We start from the raw sequence: 20,796 nt of genomic DNA on the forward strand, positions 1-20,796 counted from the left end.
TTTGTTTGTTTGTTTGGGCTAACCGAAGTGCAGCTATTCAGAAACTTGTCTCAACTCAGAGAAACAAATTAAATTCTGATGACAAACCAGAAAGACCAGGCTGTGCATCAAATCACCTTCCCAGGATTTAACATATTGTAAATAATGGTCATTGAGAGTGAAGAAAACCTACTCTGGCTGTAAAGAGTGGTACTAAGTGAGTTAAAAGTACAGGGGTTTAGGCACATGTCTTGCATGAATTGCTGGATGCAGCCTGGAAGCTCCAAGGATGTTCAAGGTGGTGCAGGTAATTCCTCGCACGATGTAGCAGCACCATTTCCCTGCATCGTTGTGTTGAACTGTCAACCAACCTGACCAAGAATCACTCGGAGGGACCCCACTTCCTGCACACTTCTCAAGAGTTATCCCCACTTCCCAAAATACCAGACAAAATACCACATGTATATGTGCACATTCAGTAAACTGTTTCAACGTGTTATTCTTCACCCCAGGAAGAGCAAATTTGCTGGCATAGATGTGTGGAAAAGGGAACCCTCCTCCACTATTTGTGAGAATGTCAACTTTCAACCTCTTTTGAAAATAATATGGACATTTCTTTAAAAACTAAGAATGGAGTTTTCATCTGACCCAACAATTCTATTTCTTGGCATCTAACCCAAGAGCCCAAAAACACTGTTTCAAAAAAATATCTGTACCTCTCTGTTCATTGCAGCACTAGTCACAGTAGCCAAGACTTAAAACCAACACTGTACTAGAGAACATGACTGAGAGAGAAATTGTGGTATATACACAATGGGATACTACTCAATTATAAGAAAAGATGAAATCATTCCACCACGTGAATGGAATTGGGGGTGGGGATGCTCAGTGTAGTCAGGAGAGGGGCAGATACTGAATGATCTCTCTCACATATGGGGTATAAAGAAATACTGAGAAGGAACAGCAGAACTAGAGTTAGTCCACAGACCTGAGGTTACCTAGGGAGGAGTGGATGGGAGGGATCCTTGAGACATTGGTGTAGGGAAGTGAGCATTCTGATGGTGGGTGTGGCGTTGCAATATTATATTCAAGAAACCCTATCATTAATAGCATTGCAATTTATGGTGCCTCAACAGAAATAGCGAAGAAAGGAGTTTATATTTTTTGACATGGACTGATGAAAAATTAGTATACTTTATTTATTTTATTTATTCTCACACTTAATTGATTATGAATTATATCTATTACCAATGAAGTGTAGGGTTTTAAATAATTAGGAAATCTTCAAAAAAGAGCCTTTTAAGGCATGTTAGCATTTTACTAAGTTGTTTTTTATAATGCCTTTTTTTTATATATGCCCCAAATAGTTTCTCTCAGTCTTTCAGCTAAGAAAATTATTTTTTTATTTTGTATTTTTTTGTACAGAATTGTGTTCTATACATTATTCAAATTTTTTTCTCTAAAAATCTTTACTATAAATATTTCTTTCTACTCACAGGAGAATTTTTTAATCTATTCATTATCCTTAAGCACTTATAAAAAATAGGATGTTTAAAGATTACCTAAAGATCTATTTTTAAAGCAAAATTAGAAAAATATAAACAATTATAAGGTTAACTGACTTATCAGATATTCATGTTATTTTTGTAAAATTAAAGGTAATTCTTACTAAATTTTGTTTACACTAGATTTAAAAAAGAATTTTAAGAATAAAGTGAATAGAGTGGCTGGTGATTTCTACACTCTACTGAGACAATAGATAATCTGCAATACTAATTAGAATTTTTCATATCCTAAACAATTAATATCTATATTTCTGTAGTCTGCTTATACACCCTCTGATGACATTTTTAGTTTTCTCTCTTGAATGTTTCCTTAGTTAGTTGTAGTTTATAATCTTTGATACGGTGATTTTCTCTGCCTTGTAAATCTTTGTTCTGTTTTTCTTGCTTCATCCAGACATTTATTATACTGACAGATAATCAAATTATTCTCTGGAGTTTTCAAGGTACAAATTCTCTTCCCTTATAATCTAACATAATCATCTCCAGTGTGCTGCTATTTTTATTGTACCAGTCAGAACCTCAGTTATAATAGTGACGAAAGATTGAAAACATTCTTCATTTTATATATAGTTTTCTAATGTTCCTCTATTTTCTTGAATTATTCACTGTATCACTGTCATGCCTTTATTCATCAATTTGCTCAAGCAGGTGCCAGTAACATCTCCATTCATCCTAGCCTTGAGATTTTAGAAGCCTTTCTTTACTCATCCTTTACAATGGTGAGCATTGGAGTCTCTTTCAGGGTCAGGGGAATGAACCCCATCATTGTCACTGTTTTTGGCATATCGAATATGCCACGGGGAACTTGCCAGGCTCTGCAATGTGGGCAGGATACGCTTGGTATCTTGCTGGGTTCTCCGAGAGAGGAAACTAGACAATAAGAGGTCGAAGCCTCGTGCTTCCGGGAGCTTTGTTTTATAGTCTCTGGATGTTGGCCATTGATGGGATTACACAGGCGTTGGGGGGCAGTTTGTGGGTGTGACTGCCTAGCTACTGGAAGAAGGGGGATCAGGTGGAGGAGACCCAGTCCTGATCTGAGCAGCCTTGGAGATTTCAGCCCTGGGTCCTGCACACCTGGGTTCCGCTGCCGGTTCCTTCATGCATGAAGCTTGCCCAAGCGTGTGGAGAGTGGCCTGGAACATGGCTGTGGCTGGGTTCTGGAGGTCTTCAGCTGCCGGAGCTCTGCTTGGAGTGGGAAGGAGCCCGGGTGAAGACAGCCAGGTGCAGTGGCCGGAGACTCTGCAATTATTAGTATTATTAAATAACTAAATAATACTTGAAACCTGAGTTCAAAGTTTTTTGTTTTTTAAATCACTAACAATTTATCCATAATGATTTAAATGCTCTATGTGTATATTTTGACATTCATTTATTGAATTTTCTCATTTGTCTATTAACATAGGTAAGTAATGGATTTCCTAGTGTGTGATTATCACAATTTAGATCATAATGTATCTTATTGTCCTATTTTAAAAATCAGAACACATGAAATCATTTTCACTGTAATCCATTTTAGTGTCTCACAAACTTTACTCTGCTTTAAATACACATATGGCACTTTTTTCTTTTTGAAATATCCATACTCTTTGGGTGCATGAGTACTACCGTCAGGATTAGGGAGTTTGGTGACAAGTGAAGCTGAAAACGTCAGCAAAAGTCAGATTATGACAAAACATTTTCTGCATCAAATCATATTTTTTATGGAAAAAGATCATCCTTTGACTTCCATGTTTCTTTTAGTATGCACATGGAATGAACACCATCAGAATACTTCATAATACTGCTGAAAACTGTTTGTGGAATCTTAATGTTAAGATGTTTTTCCTCATGTTTTCAAATCAGAAGAAAATCTGTTCCTGTTCTCTCTGATAACTGAGGCCAAGCAAAGAGCTTCGGAAAACTAAAATAAGAAAAAAGAGCCACTAAACACACACATACACAACAGAGACAGAGATTTACAGATACCATATAAATTTGACACAGAACAAATAACCCAGAAAGAATGACTCTCTTTGTGTGTTTGAAAGACTCTAACTCATATGAATAAAACGTAGACAGCTGTAGTTGTACATAGATATGCTACCATATATATATGTATATATAATTTATAAGTATCTGCCTTACTAGAATTTTATAGGTTCTACAAAATTATACACCCTTAGGGGTGCACAGCAGAGCCTGGCAAGCTCCCCGTGGCATATTCTATATGCCAAATACAGTAACAATAACGGTTCTCATTCCCCTGACTCTGAAAGAACCTCCAATACGATATTGTTTGGAAGGACGTGTAAGAAGAGGCTGCTAAAATCTCAAGGCTGGGACGAATGGAGACATTACTGGCACCTGCTCAAACAAATTAATGAACAATGGCATGACAGTGATATAGTGATTATATTTTTTGACTTATAATACTTTTAATAATAGCTTGTCATAGACATAATTTCAACACCACACTCATTACCAGAGTACTCATTTACCCCCATCAGGGACCTGGTCCCCCCTCCCACTCATGCTCCTCCAAACCAACTCAATTGTGGAGCTGAGTTAGACTTTTTTCTCTATTAAGTATATTTATTGTCATTCAGAATGTCAGTCTCCAATCATTGTGAAGACTGGGACTGGTTTCAGAATGCTTCCCAAGTTACTTAGGCAGAAACAATACCCCCACCACCAAAGTGGGACTTTGTAGTCAATGGAAAAATTTCTCTAGAACCAAGACAAAGAACTGCCCACACAGGTCTCTCCCAGTCCACACCTGCCACTTAGAAGTGGACCAGCTGCATAAATGTCCTTTGAAACTATTCAGGAAACGGTGTAGGCAATTTACAAAGTCCCCGCTAAGAATGCTCTGTTTGAAGCCTCCTTGGAGATTAGAAATAATGAAGCAAAGGTGTAAATGACTTGTAAATGTGATTAGCTAATTAGATGTGAATATACACTCACTATAAAACCACAATTTATCTGAGAGGTGAAAGATTCCTTGTAGCAACTCTAAATAAGGATATTATTAAATAAGCATATCTAAATAAGGATACTATATGGGTATTAGTATGCTATTAATAAAAAGACATTTGTTCTGGTTGAATGCAATATCTAGCAAATAGGAGATATATCTGCTGGTGTGTTTTATTTCCTTCGAGACTTTATAAGTCTTATTTTGAAATGCAGAAGAATAAAAAATCAAGACTGACTTATTTAACTTGCCTAGAAAATCTGATACCAGATAAGTACATTATCACCAGCTTCTGACTCTTGATCCAAATTGAAATCTACACAACTCTTAAAGAAACAAATGATTTAATAACTTTCTGATTTTTAAAACAGGATATTATTTTAAGAAAGAAAAGTCTAGAATGAAGAATTTATTGTCAAATGAAATATATAGCACTAATAGGAGATTTTATACTAGTCCAGCTGGCTACAGATCAAATAATCCAGCACATAGTTGAAGCCAAATCTTTTACTCAAAGGCCCTTTTCTTTTGTGGAAGCAAGGAGTATTACCAGTCCAGAACAGTCAGTGTATGTGTATGGAATCAAAGACAGTCTCTGGGCCAGAACCTTGCATTATGAATCAGGAAATCTTACTTCTATTCTTAGGCTAGTCTTTAATTTATTATAGTTGTGTATGGGATGCCACAACTCATTGACAAGCAGAACATTCAGGCAATGCTATATTTTACTGAACCAAATATTCATCATTTGGAAGCATCCGGGTGTTTAAAAAACTCTTTTGATTCTTTTCCAAATGTTTGACATTAGGAAAACAGAGACTTGTGTGTCTCTAGGGGAGTCACCCTTTCCTCTGGACTTCACATTTGCTCAGTCCATAGAATATCCGGTAACTTTGTTCTCCCACCCACCCTCTCTATGTGCACTCTGCTTTGCTTTGATCAGTGAAAAGCATCTGAAGAAAGGAGGTTGGGGTCCTCTTCCCCAGATACACGGAAGTAAGGTGGTGTCCTGTTTAAAGGATTCAAATTCAGAGGCTTTCTGGAGAGAATGACCCTTACACACTCTTACAATCTCCTCCACTGCCCAGGGCCTAAGGAGATCTTAGGAATGAATGAGGAGCACATTTCAGATTTTGCAACTCAGAACTGTAGGTTGTTGTTGTTTATTTGTTGTCATTGTTCTTTAGGTAGCAGGCCACACCCAACAGTGTTTAAGAAACCTGAGTCACATGACAACTCGCTGCCATGCTAGCCCAGTGATGGGGGCCAAGGGGTACTCTGGGGATCACCAGGACTACACCCAACAGTATTAGCATTTCTTTCAGAAGCTACTACGTTTTGTTTAGTGCATGGTGGGGAGGGCTGGAGAGATAGCACAGTGGTTAGAGTGCCTGCCTTGCATGTACCAACCCTGGTTCAATTTCAGTACTGCATTATAATTCCTCAAGCACTGTGAAGAGTGATCCCTGAGCACAGAGTCATGAGTAAACCCTGAGCACTGGCAAGTGTAAACCCAAAGAAGAAAGAAGAAATGGGGCACAATAATTATTACAAAGGTGAAGTGCCACTTTTCTTCAATTGAAGTTCCTTTTAACTTCTTTAGAATGTGCCAGGTTAGATGAAATGACTTTCATTTATGTTTCATTATATATTCATTATACATTATATTATTACATATTTCATTATATATTTCATTTCACTTCATATCTCCAAGCACTGAAATGATGCTTTTTTTCTTTCATGGATAAAGATGTACCAGATATGAACGTGGTTTATTGTTCCCCTTTTGAAGGGTCACTACCAGTGGTGCTCGGGGGCCACTTCTAGCTTGGCGCTCCGAGGTTGCTTCTGATAGTGCTCAGGGATCTGCATGTTGGGAGTTGAACCCAGCACTTCATCACACAAAGCATGCACTGTAGCCCTCTGACCCTTCACCTAGCTCCAAAAGCGGTTCGCTCTTTAAGGCAATTATTCTATAGAAATTCTTGTTCTTTGACTGAGGAGAATTTGAAAAAAAAAAGGAGCTGTATACCATTAAGTTTTCAGCCTGGTTTGTTTTCTCCAACACTGGTTCATTATCTGTGAAATTTATGCATCTTGATCATCTTGTTCCTCCAGCTCACAGTAGTCCAAGCAATCCTTTTACTGTTGCCCTTGGCTTTTATTTTTATTTTTAATTTTATTATTTTTATTTATTTTATTGGAGTGTATATGGGTCACACGTAGCAATGCTCAGGAGATATTCCTTACTTTGTGCTCAGGAGTAACAGCTGGTGATGCTCAGGGGACCATATGCCTGCTGGGGATCAATTGAAATCAGCTGCATGAGCCATTAGGTTCTTGACTACAAAAAAAAAAAATTCGAATAGATGTTTCCCTCCTATTTAACCTATGTATGCATTAATCTGTGTCTGAAAGAGATACAAATGAAAATCTATTTCAAAGAAACGACATGTATTATATTACCTTAACATTAGTCATAGTCTCAAGAAAACAGGATATTGCAGTTCTTTGCAGTTCACAGGCACATACTGAGTAAAGGAATTATGTATAATGCTGTTACTTGAGGCCAGTTCACAACCAATTAGTTTCTCTTGTCTTATTTAAAAATATACATATTTATGACTATCTGCTATCTATCCCAGTACAAGTAGCTTGTTTGTGTTTAAAATAGGTATTTTATTTAACTCTTTCTCCATTAAAGAAGATATATAGATTGTGTGTAAGTACTTGCCTTCCTTCTGGGCTCTAACCATTACTAATTGGGTCATTGACAAAATTATGTCATATCCAAAAGAGTAAACAGAACTAATTAGGACTGAGAAACTACTCACATGACACATAATTTAAATAAATGAGATGATTCACCAAGATTAGTAAAACAATGGGTTCAAATGCTGTTTCACAGGATACAAATAACGTTTACTGATTAATTCTCGAAGGAGAGACTAAAATATAAGAGAAAAGCAGAATTTGACCTGGTAGAATTTCTGAAAATTACAACTGTATAAATGTTAAGTAGGTTGCTTCCAGGTCAGATTGATAGTACGGGGCTGAAGAAATCTGCCTTGCATGTGGCTGACTCTGATTCAGTCCCAGGCATTGGATATGGTGCTCCAAAAGTTATCCCTGAACACAGAGCCAGAAGCAGGCCCTGAGCATCAGTAGGTGTGGCCCAAACACTAAAATAAATAAAATAAGCTTCTCCCTAGAAAATGATGTGTAGCACATAACTAACAGCCAATAAAAATTTTGAGTAAGTTTTAAATTTAAGCAAAAATGGCTAGATGCCTCAAAGACATAATTTAATGTGACTACTGGTCTCTTACAAAACTTTATTTTCTGTATGTTGGAAGGATTGAAGCCTAAAGAATAGAAATAGAGAAAGAGATAATATATGATACCTACATAAGTATAAAGTTAGAAAGTACAATTATAAAAAAATAAGATGGAGAAATTAAAAGAAGATGAGACAGAGAGTAGGGATTGCTGGGTTGTGGTCTAGTCAACTTATAGGTGGACAGTCAATCTTAACCTAAACTTCCTGAAATTCACTCTTACCTAGACAGTCAGGACACTGGACCCAATAACCACTGTCAGGAACTTCTAGATCTTGGAATTTTTCTGTGGAAGGTGAAGTATTCAAGTGACACAATGAGTAGTTTAACAAAAAGCAATTTAACTTATGTAAAACTACAAATGTAATTATATTTGTAAAGAAGTTGATAAACATAAATAATAGATGGTGCAAGGAAGACTGTAACAAGAACCACTATTCGGAAATAAAGAATTTTCCAGAAAGACGCTAAAAAAATCAACAGTTTATATTGAACATTACTTGGGGAACAAGAGAGAAACTTAAGTAAATGCATTCACTGTATCACTATCACTGTCATCCCATTGTTCATCGATTTACTCCAGTGGGCACCAGTAACATCTCCATTTGCCCCAGCCCTGAGATTTTAACAGCCTCTCCTTACTCATCTTTTCCAACGATTAGAAGCTTCTTTCAGGGTCAGGGGAATGAGACCGATTATTGTTACTGTTTTTGTCATATCGAATACGCCGAGGGAAGCTTGCCAGGCTCTGCCGAAGCAAATGCATTAAATAAATAAAATGTGTTATTTTGATAATTATTAACTAGACCATAAATAATTGAGTTAATTCAATACAGAAATATTGAGCTTGTTATCAGTGTCTCTACTTGAATAAAATTCTAATAATGTTTTCCCTTCCTCAAGTCTTCCCTACTATGTGTCATGCAGTAGCTCACATCAGCAAACAAGAGTCAATTATGAGAATATCTTCTAACTTAGATTCATTGATGCCTACTTAAGTATCTTGAACTTGGCATTATAAGCTTTTATACCACCAAAATAGCACAAGCCTTAAACCAAGGATGTCTTCTGGTGGATGATCCAGTTGCTAAACTTTTACCAACATACCATTGCCTACCCACACCCAACTTCTAAGAGTATGTTCCCAAAACAAAGGCTTCTTTTCCACTTTGATTTAAGAAAAGTAGGGTTGCGAGCCGGAGTGATAGCACAGTGGGTAGGGTGTTTGCCTTGCACGCGGCCGACCCGGGTTCGATCCCCGGCATCCCATATGGCCCCCCAAGCACTGCCAGAAGTAATTCCTGAGTGCAAAGCCAGGAGTAACCCCCTGAGCATCGCTGGGTGTGACCCAAAAAGCAAAAAAAAATAATAATAAAAAAAAATAAATAAATAAAAAATAAAAAAAGTAGGGTTTTGTTTACTGGAAAGTTGGGCCAATAACCTCAGCATAAAAAAAGACTATAAAGTAGATTTTCTCTCTCTTTTCTTTACTTTCTCTCTCTTTCTTCCTTCTCTCGATTTACTACAGTTTCCAAGAAAACTGTGATCTATTATTTTCCTTTTTTTCTTTTTAAAAATTTTTATTTTTATTGAATCACTGTGAGATAGTTATAAGTTTTCATGTTTGGGTTATAATCACACAATGATCAAAGATCCACCCCTCCACCAGTGCACATTCCCCACCACCAAGATACCCAGTATACCACCCCCCTTTTCCACCCTCCCCCTGCCTCCATGGAAGACAGGGATCTCTTATTTTCTATTCACTGATGAGTTCTTTGCCCTGTCAGTGGTGCTTAGTCCAGAAGAGCTGTGACTGAAGGAAAAGGAAGTAAAGATGGGAGGGGCCATAAACTAGCATTTGGACTTTATTAAAAGATTAAGTTACTAGAATATTGAGGACCTTATTAATAAGCAAATTTACTTGCTGAGAATTTTCTCTTTATGGAATATAGTGATGTGAAATTGAAACCCTATTGTAGATGTCAAACTCACCAAAATCTGTAGTACACAGCTGTGTTTTTAGGCATGAGATATTTTTTTGGAATTTCACCATGGACATAAGATAAACTTTCATGGATATATAAAAGTTTATAACTTCCTTAAATATTAATACATGGATCCTAAAAACAGGAACAATAATATTTTCCAAAAGCACTTGATTTTTTTTAATTAATTTATTTATTTTTAATTAGTGAATCACCGTGAGGGCACAGTTACAGATTTATACACTTTTGTACTTATGCTTCCCTCATACAAAGTTCGGGAACCCATCCCTTCACCAGTGCCCATTCTCCACCACCAGTAAACCCAGCATCCCTTCCACAATCCCCAATCCCACCCCCCACATTCCCTTCTGTTCTCTCTCTAATTAGCTGTTGTGGTTTGCAATAAAGGTGTTCAGTGGCCACTGTGCTCAGTCTCTAGCCCTCATTCAGTCTGCAACTCCCTTCCCCTACATGGCCTTCGACTACATTATAGTTGGTGATGCCTTCTCTGAGTTGCCCTTTCCCCAGAATGTGAGGTCAGCCTCCAAGCCATGGAGTCAACCTCCTGGTACTTATTTCTACAATTCTTGGGTGTTAGTCTCCCACTCTGTTATTCTATATACCATAGATGAGTGCAATATTTCTATGTCTGTCTCTCTCTTTCTGACTCATTTCACTCAGCATGAAACTTTTCATGCCGATCCACTTAAATACAAAATTCATGACCTCCTTTTTTCTGACAGCTGCATAGTATTCCATTGTATAGATGTACCAAAGTTTCCTCAACCCGTCATCCGTTCTAGGGCATTTGGGTTTTTTCCAGATTCTGGCTATTGTAAAAAGTGCTGCGATGAACATACATGTACAGATGTCGTTTCGATTATACTTTTTTGCCTCTCTGGGATATATTCCCAGCAGTGGTATTGCTGGGTCAAATGGGAGCTCATTATCTAATTTTTTGAGAATCATCCATATTGTTTTCCGTAAGGGCTGAACCAGTCGGCATTCCCACCAGCAGTGTAGAAGGGTCCCTTTCTCCCCACATCCTCTCCAACAGTGGTTGCTTTTGTTCTTTTGGATGTGTGCTAGTCTCTGTGGTGTGAGGTGGTATCTCGTGGTTGTTTTGATCTGCATCTCTCTGATGATTAGTAATGTAGAGCACATTTTCATGTGCCTTTTGGCCATTCGTATTTCTTCCTTGGGAAAGTTTCTGTTCATTTCTTCGCCCCATTTTTGATGGGGTTGGATGTTTTCTTCTTGTAGAGTTCAACCAGTGCTTTATATACCATTGATATCAACCCCTTATCTGATGGGTATTGTGTAAATATCCTTTCCCATTCTGTGGATAGTCTTTGTATTCTGGTCACTGTATCTTTTGCAGTGCAAAAGCTTTTTAGTTTAATGTAGTCCCATTTGTTGATCTCTGTTTTTACTAGATTGCTTAGTTCTGTGTCACCTTTGAAGATACCTTTATCTTCAATATTGTGGAGGGTTTTGCCAACCTTGTCTTCAATGTACCTTATGGTTTGTGGTCTAATGTTGAGGTCTTTAATCCATTTTGATCTGACTTTTGTGCATGGTGTCAGGTCAAGGTCTAAGCCCATTTTTTTACATGTGGTTGTCCAGTTGTGCCAGCACCATTTGTTAAAGAGACTTTCCTTGAACCATTTCACATCTCTTGCTCCCTTATCGAAGATTAGATGGTCATACATTTGGGGTTGTGTATAGGGATATTCCATCCTGTTCCATTGGTCTACGGCTCTGCCTTTGTTCCAGTACCATGCTGTTTTAATTGTTACTGCTTTGTAGTAAAGTTTGAGGTTGGGGAGGGTGATGCCTCCCATGGTCTTTTTCCCAAGAATTGTTTTAGCTATCCTTGGACGTTTGTTGTTCCATATGAATTTTAGGGTTGCTTGATTCGTTTCTTTGAAGAATGTCATGGGTATCCTTATAGGGATTGCGTTGAATCTGTATAATGCTTTGGGGAGTATTGCCATTTTGACAATATTGATTATCCCTATCCATGAGCAAGGTATATGGTTCCATTTTCTCATGTCCTCTTTTATTTCATGGAGTAGCGTTTTATAGTTTTCTTTGTAGAGGTCTTTAACATCCTTGGTTAGGCTGATTCAGAGGTACTTGATTTTCTGGGGCACAATTGTGAATGGGATTGCTTTTTTCATGTCCCTTTCCTCTGCCTCATTGTTTGTATATAGGAAAGCCATGGATTTTTAGGTACTGATTTTGTAGCCTGCAACTTTGCTGTATAAGTCTATTGTTTCTAAGAGTTTCTTAGTAGAGGCTTTGGGCTCCTCTAGATATAGTATCATATCATCTGCAAATAGTGAGAGTTTGATTGCTTCCTTTCCTAGGGTTTTCTCTCTTTCTTTATTTGTGAGTCTTGCTAGCTGTTTATCAATCTTATTTATTTTCTTGAAGAACCAGCTCTTTGTTTCATTGATATTTCGGATTGTCTTTTTGGTTTCGATGTCATTAATTTCAGCTCTAATTTTTATTATTTCTTTCCTTCGGTCTGGTTTGGGTTCCTTTTTCTGGTCCTTTTCTAAGGTCTTGAGCTGTGAAGTCAAGTTCTCTATGTGGGCCCTTTCTTCCCTCCTGAGGAATGCTTGAAGAGCTATAAATTTTCCCCTTAACACGGCTTTAGCTGCGTCCCATAGGTTTTGATAACTCGTGTCCTCATTTTCATTTGTTTCTTTCATTTGTTTCTAAGTATTTCTTGATTTCTTCTTTGATTTCCTTTCTGACCCACTTACTGTTCAGCATTGAGTTGTTTAGTTTCCAGGTGTTTGATTTGGTTCTCCGTGTCGGTGTGTGGTTGGCTTCTATCTTCAGCACTTCGTGTTCTGAAAAGATGGTTGATACAATTTCTATTTTTCTGATTCTATTGAGGTATGTTCTGGGGCCCAGTACATGGTCTATTTTGTTAAATGTTCCATGTGCACTGGAGAAGAATGTGTATTCTTTCTTTTGGGGGTGTAAAGCCCTGTATAGGTCTATTAGGCCTCTCTCTTCAATTTCTTCTTTCAGAGTCAGTGTTTCCTTGCTGAGTTTTGTTCTTGTTGATCTATCCAGAGGTGATAAGGGGGTATTGAAGTCTCCAACTACTATTGTGCTGTTAGTGATGTCCTCTTTGAGGTCTGTAAGAAGTTGTTTTAAGTATTTAGCTGGTCGTTTATTGGGTGCGTATACGTTTAAGAGTGTGATTTCCTTCTGTTTTACATATCCCTTGATGAATAGAAAGTGGCCTTCGCTGTCCTTTCTAATCTTTTTCGACCTGAAATCTATATTGTCGGATACTAGGATGGCCACTCCAGCTTTTTTAAGGGAGTTGTTTGCTTCCAGGATTGTTTTCCATCCTTTGACTTTGAGTCTGTGTTTACTCTGTTTGTTCAGGTTTGTTTCTTGTAAACCACAGAATGTTGGGTTTAATTTCTGGATCCATTTTGCCACTCTGTGTCTCTTGATAGGTGCATTTAGGCCATTGACATTGAGAGAGATTATTGTGATGGGGTTTTGTGTCATCTTTCTGTGGGGTTAGTTGTTCTTATGGGGTTCCTCCTTAGCTTACAGTAGCCCCTTTAGACCTTCTTTTAAGTTTGGTTTTGAGTCTATGAAGATCCTGAGCTATTGTTTATCCGAGAAATAGTGTATGGTTCCTTCGAGTTTGAGTGAGAGTTTAGCCGGATAAAGTATTCTTGGTGAGGCATTCATTTCGTTGAGTTTTTTCACTATGTCCCACCATTGTCTTTGGGCTCGGAGAGTTTCCTCTGACAGGTCTGCTGTAAATCTGAGGGGTGCTCCTTTGTATGTGATTTCCTTATTTGACCTTGCTGCTTGTAGAATTGTGTCTCTATCTACAGCATCCGCCATTCTGACTATGATATGCCTTGGAGTCTTTTTATTTGGGTCTCTTTTTGCTGGCACTCTTCGGACTCCTTGTATCTGGACGCCTGCCTTCTCCAGCTCTGGGAATTTCTTAGTAATGATGTCTTTGACTATGTTTTTTTCATTGGGGTTACTTCCCTGTGGTTCTGGTACTCCAATGATTCTTATGTTGTTCTTCTTGAAGTCATCCCCCAGGGCTCTGATTCGCTCTATAGCCATTTTGAGGTCTTTGGCCATTATTTGTTGTTGTCTGTAAGCTTTCTGCAGCTCATCCTCAAGGTCGCTGATTCTGTCTTCGGTGTAGTCATTCTACTGTTGAGGGCATCTACTGTGATTTTTAATTCATCTACCGTTTCCTTTATTTGTGTGACTTCCGTTCGTAGGTTTGAAATTTCTGCTCTCATTTCTTCCTGCATTTTTTTTGGTAGATCGTTCCAGTGATTCATTCATCTCCTCCCTTAATTTATTGGAGGTTTATCCATGGTTGCTTGGAGTAGGTCGACTCTCCTCCAGATTTCCTCTCTGAATTGTTTATCTGAGAGGTCGTAGATGTTGGGAGCCCCTTTTTAGGTTTCTAGTATCTTTGTTCTCCCTCTCTACGTGGAGGGGATTTTCGCTGCTTCTTCATATTGTTATGGAAGTATAGTGTTGGAACTTTGTAGGTGTTTATTCCTACTCCCTATTGCTGAGAAGGAGGGGCTCTGTTTGTGCTATTGCTGACGGCAGCTTTGTTCCTATTCTAGAGTTCTTCCTTACACTCAGGTTTTTCTTCCTGATTGATGTGGGGGCTTTAATGAAGACTTAAGGCTAAGTTCTCTTTACAAAGGCTTTGCTAAGCTTCTCTTATTCACTGATATGTTTTCTAAACTTAGAGACAATAGGCTAGTTTTGCATAAGTGATTGAGATGTGTTAAAGCGATTTTCAAAGCAAAAAGACTGTACCTAATGTGCTAAGGTGGGAAATAATAACTGCAGCCAAGGTAGCAGGGGGCCACGCCCCTTTTAGGCCACGCCCTCTAAGATACAGGCCACGCCCCCGTTTCTTCCTTGCAGGGGCTCCTGGGACGTGGGTCACCCGGATTGGAGGGAGCCAGCCGGACAGGAAAGCTGGGGCGATGGGACGCGGAAAGGGCAGCACTTGATTTTTATTTAGCTATATTTTGTGAAATGTTATGAATGTGTAATATGTGTTATTGGTTTATGTATTTAATACTGCAGACTGAATGAGATATGAAGAGTCAATGAAGGAAAAGGAAAAAGTTTGTTCCTCTAGAATAATATCAGAGACCAGGGCATTTGGTTTTATTCTTTTTGGCAGATCATGTAAAATAATTTGATGCTCAACCCAGGGATTTTAAAATGTTTTTGAATCACAGTCTTAAGATTCCTTTAATTAAAAGATGACTCACAGGACCTGTATAACTCAAAGACAGTTTGTTTCTAATATACAGGATATACTGTTTTGTCCTACATTAACTTACTAGCTGGGAAAATATCAAGATAAACTTTCTAAGGATTTAGGAGGTTGCAATTTTACTGATTTGTGTTGATTTTTGTTAATATTATACCGGAAAACACATTGTGTGTACAGTGTATAACTTTACTCTGTGTCTGCCACGTAGAAAAATGTATTCTTTGTGGTTGGGGTGTTGAAATTGAATAATGAAAGATTATCACACAAAAGACATATGTAGGTACATGAAAAGAGCATCGTGCTAAATACAGATTTTGTTTGAGAAAGAAGTTCTTAAGTAGATACATTGAGAAAGTAACTAAGGAAGTAATTAAGAAATAATAAATTATATTTAAAATATGACTAAAGTTATATTTTTTCAGCTAGATTATTTAAGAGGTAAACTGAATAATTTCCAGTATTTCTGAGACAATAATTGTGATCAACATTTTCCTATAAATAATGCTCTTTTAGAATTTAATAATAAATTATTGCATCATTTCAGAATTTGTAGTATAGTTGTACTCAGGCCTCTCCCTCCCTCCCTGTAGCCAAATAGCCTGGATCCTCTTGAGCACGGTAAAACTTTATAATGGTAAAAGTTCTGTAAATCTCTGTCAAAACTTCCTTAAATGTTTTAGACAACAGAGACCACAGGAGGAAATTGAATAATACAGTATAGTATTTTGGAGGAATTAACACTTGTCAAAAATTTAATATATTCTCAAAACTAATTTCTTTGTGTAAACTAGACCTGCTCATTTGAACTGAAGTTAATCTGTTAAATCAAATTCAATTTCAGTTTGCTAAAATAATTTAAGAGTTTAATGTTTCTTTGGTGCTGCATTGGAGGTAATGCGGCACTGTTGGGAACGATGAGTAAAGAGAGGCTGCTAAAATCTCAAGGCTAGGACTAATGGAGACGTTACTGATGCCTGCTCAAGAAAATTGATGAACAACAGGATGACAGTGATACAGTGAATGTTTCTTCAATAAATTAACCTAACAAACCAATTTGTTAAATAATATGCTCTCTATTGCAAGACAAAATGCCCTATAAGAGAAATTTTTTCTAACACTTTGAGGTTTACGGCTCCCTATAAAATTTGATGAATCCAAATTACCCTGGTCTGTGTATTTTAGGCATCCATCTTGATTTTGGTGTGCAGTCAGGATTAAAAGACAAAAAAAAAAAGATCTGATTCATTTCGTTCATCCCATTGAACTAAAATCATCACCTAAACTGTCATGTATTCTATCATGACATATTTTATCTTTGAGGTCACCACTAGTGGTCCTTTCAGAGCTAATTTGACACAGGTAAATAAATATCCCAGAGAGAAGATGGCAACATGAGTCACAGTAATAATTTGCCTAAACGATCTATTTTTTAAATTGAATCACCGTGAGATATACTTAAAAAGCTTTCATGTTTGAGTTTCCGTCATACAATGATCAAATACCCATTCCTCCATCAGTGCACATTTTCATCTACCAATGTCCCCAGTAGCCCCCTGTCCCATCCCACCCCTCCCTCTGTCTCTATGGCAGACAATTTCCCACATACTCTCTCTCTACTTTTGGACATTATGGCCTGCAATACAGACACTGAGACACTATCACATTTGGTCCTTTATCTACTTCCAGCACATATCTCCCATCCCAAACAATCCCTCCAATCATCGTTGACTTAGTGATCCTTTCTTTATTCCAGCTGCCTTCTCCCCCAGCTTATGAGGCAGGCTAACAAACATAGAGCAATATTCCTGGCCCTTGTCTCTACTGTCCTTGGGTTCTTGTCTCACATTATGTTATTTTACATTCCACAAATGAGTGAAGTCATTCTATGTCTGTCCCTCTCTCTCTAGCTCATTTCATGATACTCTTCATGACCATCCACTTATAAGCAAATTTCATGACTTCATCTTTCCTAACAGCTGCATACTGTTCCATTGTGTAGATATACCAAAGTTTCTGTTCTTAGGCACTTGGGTTGTTTCCAGATTCTAGCTATTGTGAATAGTGCTCCAATGAACACACAGGTGCAGATGTCATTTCTACTGTACTTTTTGTACCCTTGGGATATATTCCCAGAAGCGGTGTTGCTGGGTCAAATGGGAGCTCAATTTCTAGTTTTTTGAGAAACATTCATGCTATTTTCCAAAAAGGCTGGACCAGTGGGCATTCCCATCAACAATGAAAGAGAGTCTCTTTCTCCCCACATCTGCGCCAGCACTGGTTGTTCTGATTCTTTTTGATGTGTGCTAGTCTCTGTAGTGTGAGATGATATATCATTGTTTTGATTTGCATCTCCCTGATGAATAGAGATGTAGAGCATTCTTTATGTGACTTTTGGCCATTTGTATTTCTTTTGAGGAAGTTTCTGTTTGTTTCTTCTCCCCATTTTTTGATGAGGTTGGAGGTTTTTTGCTTGCACAGTTCTACTAGTGTCTTGTATATTCTAGATATTAACCCCTTATCAGATGGGTATTGGATAAATATTCTTTCCCATTCCTTGATCTCTCTCTGTATTTTGGTCACTGTTTCTTTTGAAGTGCAGAAGCTTCTTACTTTAATGTAATCCCATTTGTTTATGTTTGTTTCCACTTGCTTGGTCAGTGGTGTTTCATCCTTAAAGATGTTTTTATCTTCAATGTGATGGAGGAGTCTGCCTATATTTTCCTCTATGGATTCAGGTCTGATATTGGAATCTTTCATCCACTTTGATCTGACTTTTGTGCCTGGCACTAGATAGAGGTCAGAGTTCATTTTTTTGCAGGTAGCTTTCCAGTTTTCCCAGCACCACTTGTTGACGAGACTTTCCTTGTTCCACTTCACATTTCTTGCTTTTTTAACAAAGATTAAGTGATCGTATTTGAGAGTCTGTGACAGAATATTCAACTCTGCTCCATTGGTTTGCTGGTCTGTATCTAGTCCAATACCATGCTGATTTAATTATTACTGCTTTATAGTACAGTTTGAAGTTGGGGAAGCTGATGTTGCCCATCTTCTTTTTCCCGAGGATTGCTTTAGCTCTGTCATAGGGGTTTATTGTTACATATAAATTTTAGGAGTGTTTTGTCCATTTCTTTGAAGAATGTCATGGGTATCCTTATAGGGACTGCATTAAATATGTATAGTGCTTTGGGGAGTATTGCTATTTTGATAATGTTAATTCTCCCTATCCATGAGCAGGAGATGTGTCTCCATTTCCTAGTATACTCCCTTATTTCTTGAAGTAGCATTTTGTAATTTTCTTTGTATAGGTCTTTCACCTCTTTAGTTAAGCTGATTCTGAGGTACTTAATTTTCTAAGCACTCTTGTGAATGGGATTTTTTTAATATCTCTTTTTTTTCTTTCATTATTTGTATATAGAAGAACCATGGACTTTTGGGTGTTGATTTTGTAGCCTGCCACTTTACTATACAAACCTATTGTTTCTAGGAGCTTTTAGGTAGGGTATTTAGGATTTTCTAAGTATAGTATCATATCATCAGCAAATAGTGATAGCTCGACCTCTTCCTTTTATTATCTGTATGCGCTTGATAAATAGACCTATCTTAAGTCCATTATATCCCTCAATAGACATTGCTTCCAAAAAACATAATGTGCTTTATATGGTGATTTTTTCCTCATCTAATACTCTACTCAACTCAGGTACTTTGCACAACACTGAAATCTGTTATATATTTATGTATAAATTATATATATTTATTTGTGTACATATTCTTCCAAAAACATTTTCTACTATACATCTTTAAATGTCTAATTACCATTAATAGTATTTTATAATTGCTTCATACTGTAACAAAAGAATAATAATTTTCCCAAGAATAATTCAATGGAAAATAGTAATATCAATCCTTACTGATGTTTACCATTGTATTTTGTTCCTGAAGATATATATATATAATACTCATGTAAAATAATTTTTTGGCAGCAGGTCAGTAATATTTCCAGTAAAGAGCTCATTGATGATACAAAATAGAACTTCTTTTGAACCCCATGAAGGAAAAGACTGCCAATTTATTCTGTGTCCTTTTTGTCACATTGAAGAACAGTGAACTTTTTATTCTTTCCAAGAAATGGCCTTTCAGATTAAGTAACAACATGTTCTGTTCCTCAGGAAATAAAAGAAGATCGAGATAGGGTGCGGCTAGACTCCATGGTGTTGCTAATTATGAAACTGGACCAACTTGACCAGGACATTGAGAACGCTCTCAGCACCGGCTCCTCAACGTCCAGCACGCCCACAAACATGAGGCGCCACGTTCCTGTAAGCTCACCACTTCCCATTTCATTTTTCCTCTTTTTTCCCATTAAAAATGATTTATTTTAAAATTAATTGATTGTTGTTGGGTATCAGTCTCACATTTTTTTGTATTACACACGTTTTTGTAAATATTTCACAAATGAGTGAGATCATTGCAAGGCTTGAGCACTAGCTTCAAATACTGCAGGAGAAGGCAATTGGGATAGAGAAGGGACCCTTATGACAAAGACAGTTGGAAATGATCACTCTAGATAGGAACTCTGTGCTGAAAGAAGGTGAAGGAACAAACATGGTAACCTCTCAGTATATGTTTGCAACTATAGAGCTCAGAAGAAGAGGGGGGAGGGGTTGGAGAGAGAGAGAGAGCAAGAGTGACAGAGAAAGAGGAGAGAGACAGTGAGAATGACAGAGAGAGAGGAGAGAGGCAGAGAGTGTGATAGAGAGGGGGGAGAGAGACAGCGAAAGTGACAGAGAGAGGGGAGAGAGAGAAAGAGAGAGAGAGAGAGAAGGAAAGTACCTGTTATAGAGCCAAAGAGGCAGGCTGGGGGAGGAAGGTGGCAGGAGGGAAACTGGGATCATTGGTGTTGAGAAATGGACACTGGTGGAGGGATGGGTGTTGGATCATTGTATGACTGAAATCTGGTCAGGAGCAGCTTTGTAACTGTGTATCTCACAGTGACTCAATTTAAAAAATAAAAATTTAAAAACTTGCTTGAATCACCATGTGATAAATATTCCAAAGTTCTTCATGACTGAATTTCAGTCATACACTGTTTGAACACCCATCCCTTCACCAGTGTCCACTTCCCTCCACCATTGTCCCTAGTTTCCCTCCAGTTCCCCAGTCCTGCCTCTATAACACATTTTTCCTCTTTTTCCCTTTTAGGAAACTGTGGTTTGCAATACTGTTATTGAGAATGTATCTACTTCTTTACCCATGGCAATGATACCTCCTGGCTTCCTGTAGTCCCTTTTGTAAATAGTAACAGCATTTGCCCTTTTGTGATACTGTTAGTAATGATCACAAATGATTATTTGCCTCATGCAGAGTCTGAAAGAGAAGTGTGTAATACAAAAAAAGAAAAAATGGTTATTATTATTAGTTTGCCAAAGCATATTAATCATTTGGTTTGGGAATGGTAGCAGTTAAAAAGAAAGGAGACAAACCATATGAGAGGTACATGTGTGATATTGTGTGAATAGAAGAATAAAAAAAAAGATAAAATAGATCGTTACTAAAATATATATATATAAAATAAATATAATATAAATCACTTAGTTATTACTTAGACCTCTCATACAACAGCGTGGTGGTAATTTAAGGAGTTGAGCTCTAGAAT

General features: G+C 37.6%; 1 protein-coding gene across 2 annotated transcripts in view; it reads left to right on the top strand.

The window, feature by feature from the left end:
- The window catches only part of DLC1 (DLC1 Rho GTPase activating protein), a 420,273-nt gene that overhangs the window by 78,579 nt on the left and 320,898 nt on the right, over positions 1-20,796 (top strand). For both annotated transcript variants that reach the window (XM_004618896.2, XM_055131469.1), the window contains exon 2: positions 19,310-19,459. In XM_004618896.2, coding sequence (XP_004618953.2) covers positions 19,310-19,459 — 150 coding nt within the window. The remainder of the gene's footprint in view (positions 1-19,309; positions 19,460-20,796) is intronic.

The sequence above is a fragment of the Sorex araneus genome, chromosome 1, assembly GCF_027595985.1.
Source record: "Sorex araneus isolate mSorAra2 chromosome 1, mSorAra2.pri, whole genome shotgun sequence".
Taxonomy (NCBI): Eukaryota; Metazoa; Chordata; class Mammalia; order Eulipotyphla; family Soricidae; genus Sorex; species Sorex araneus.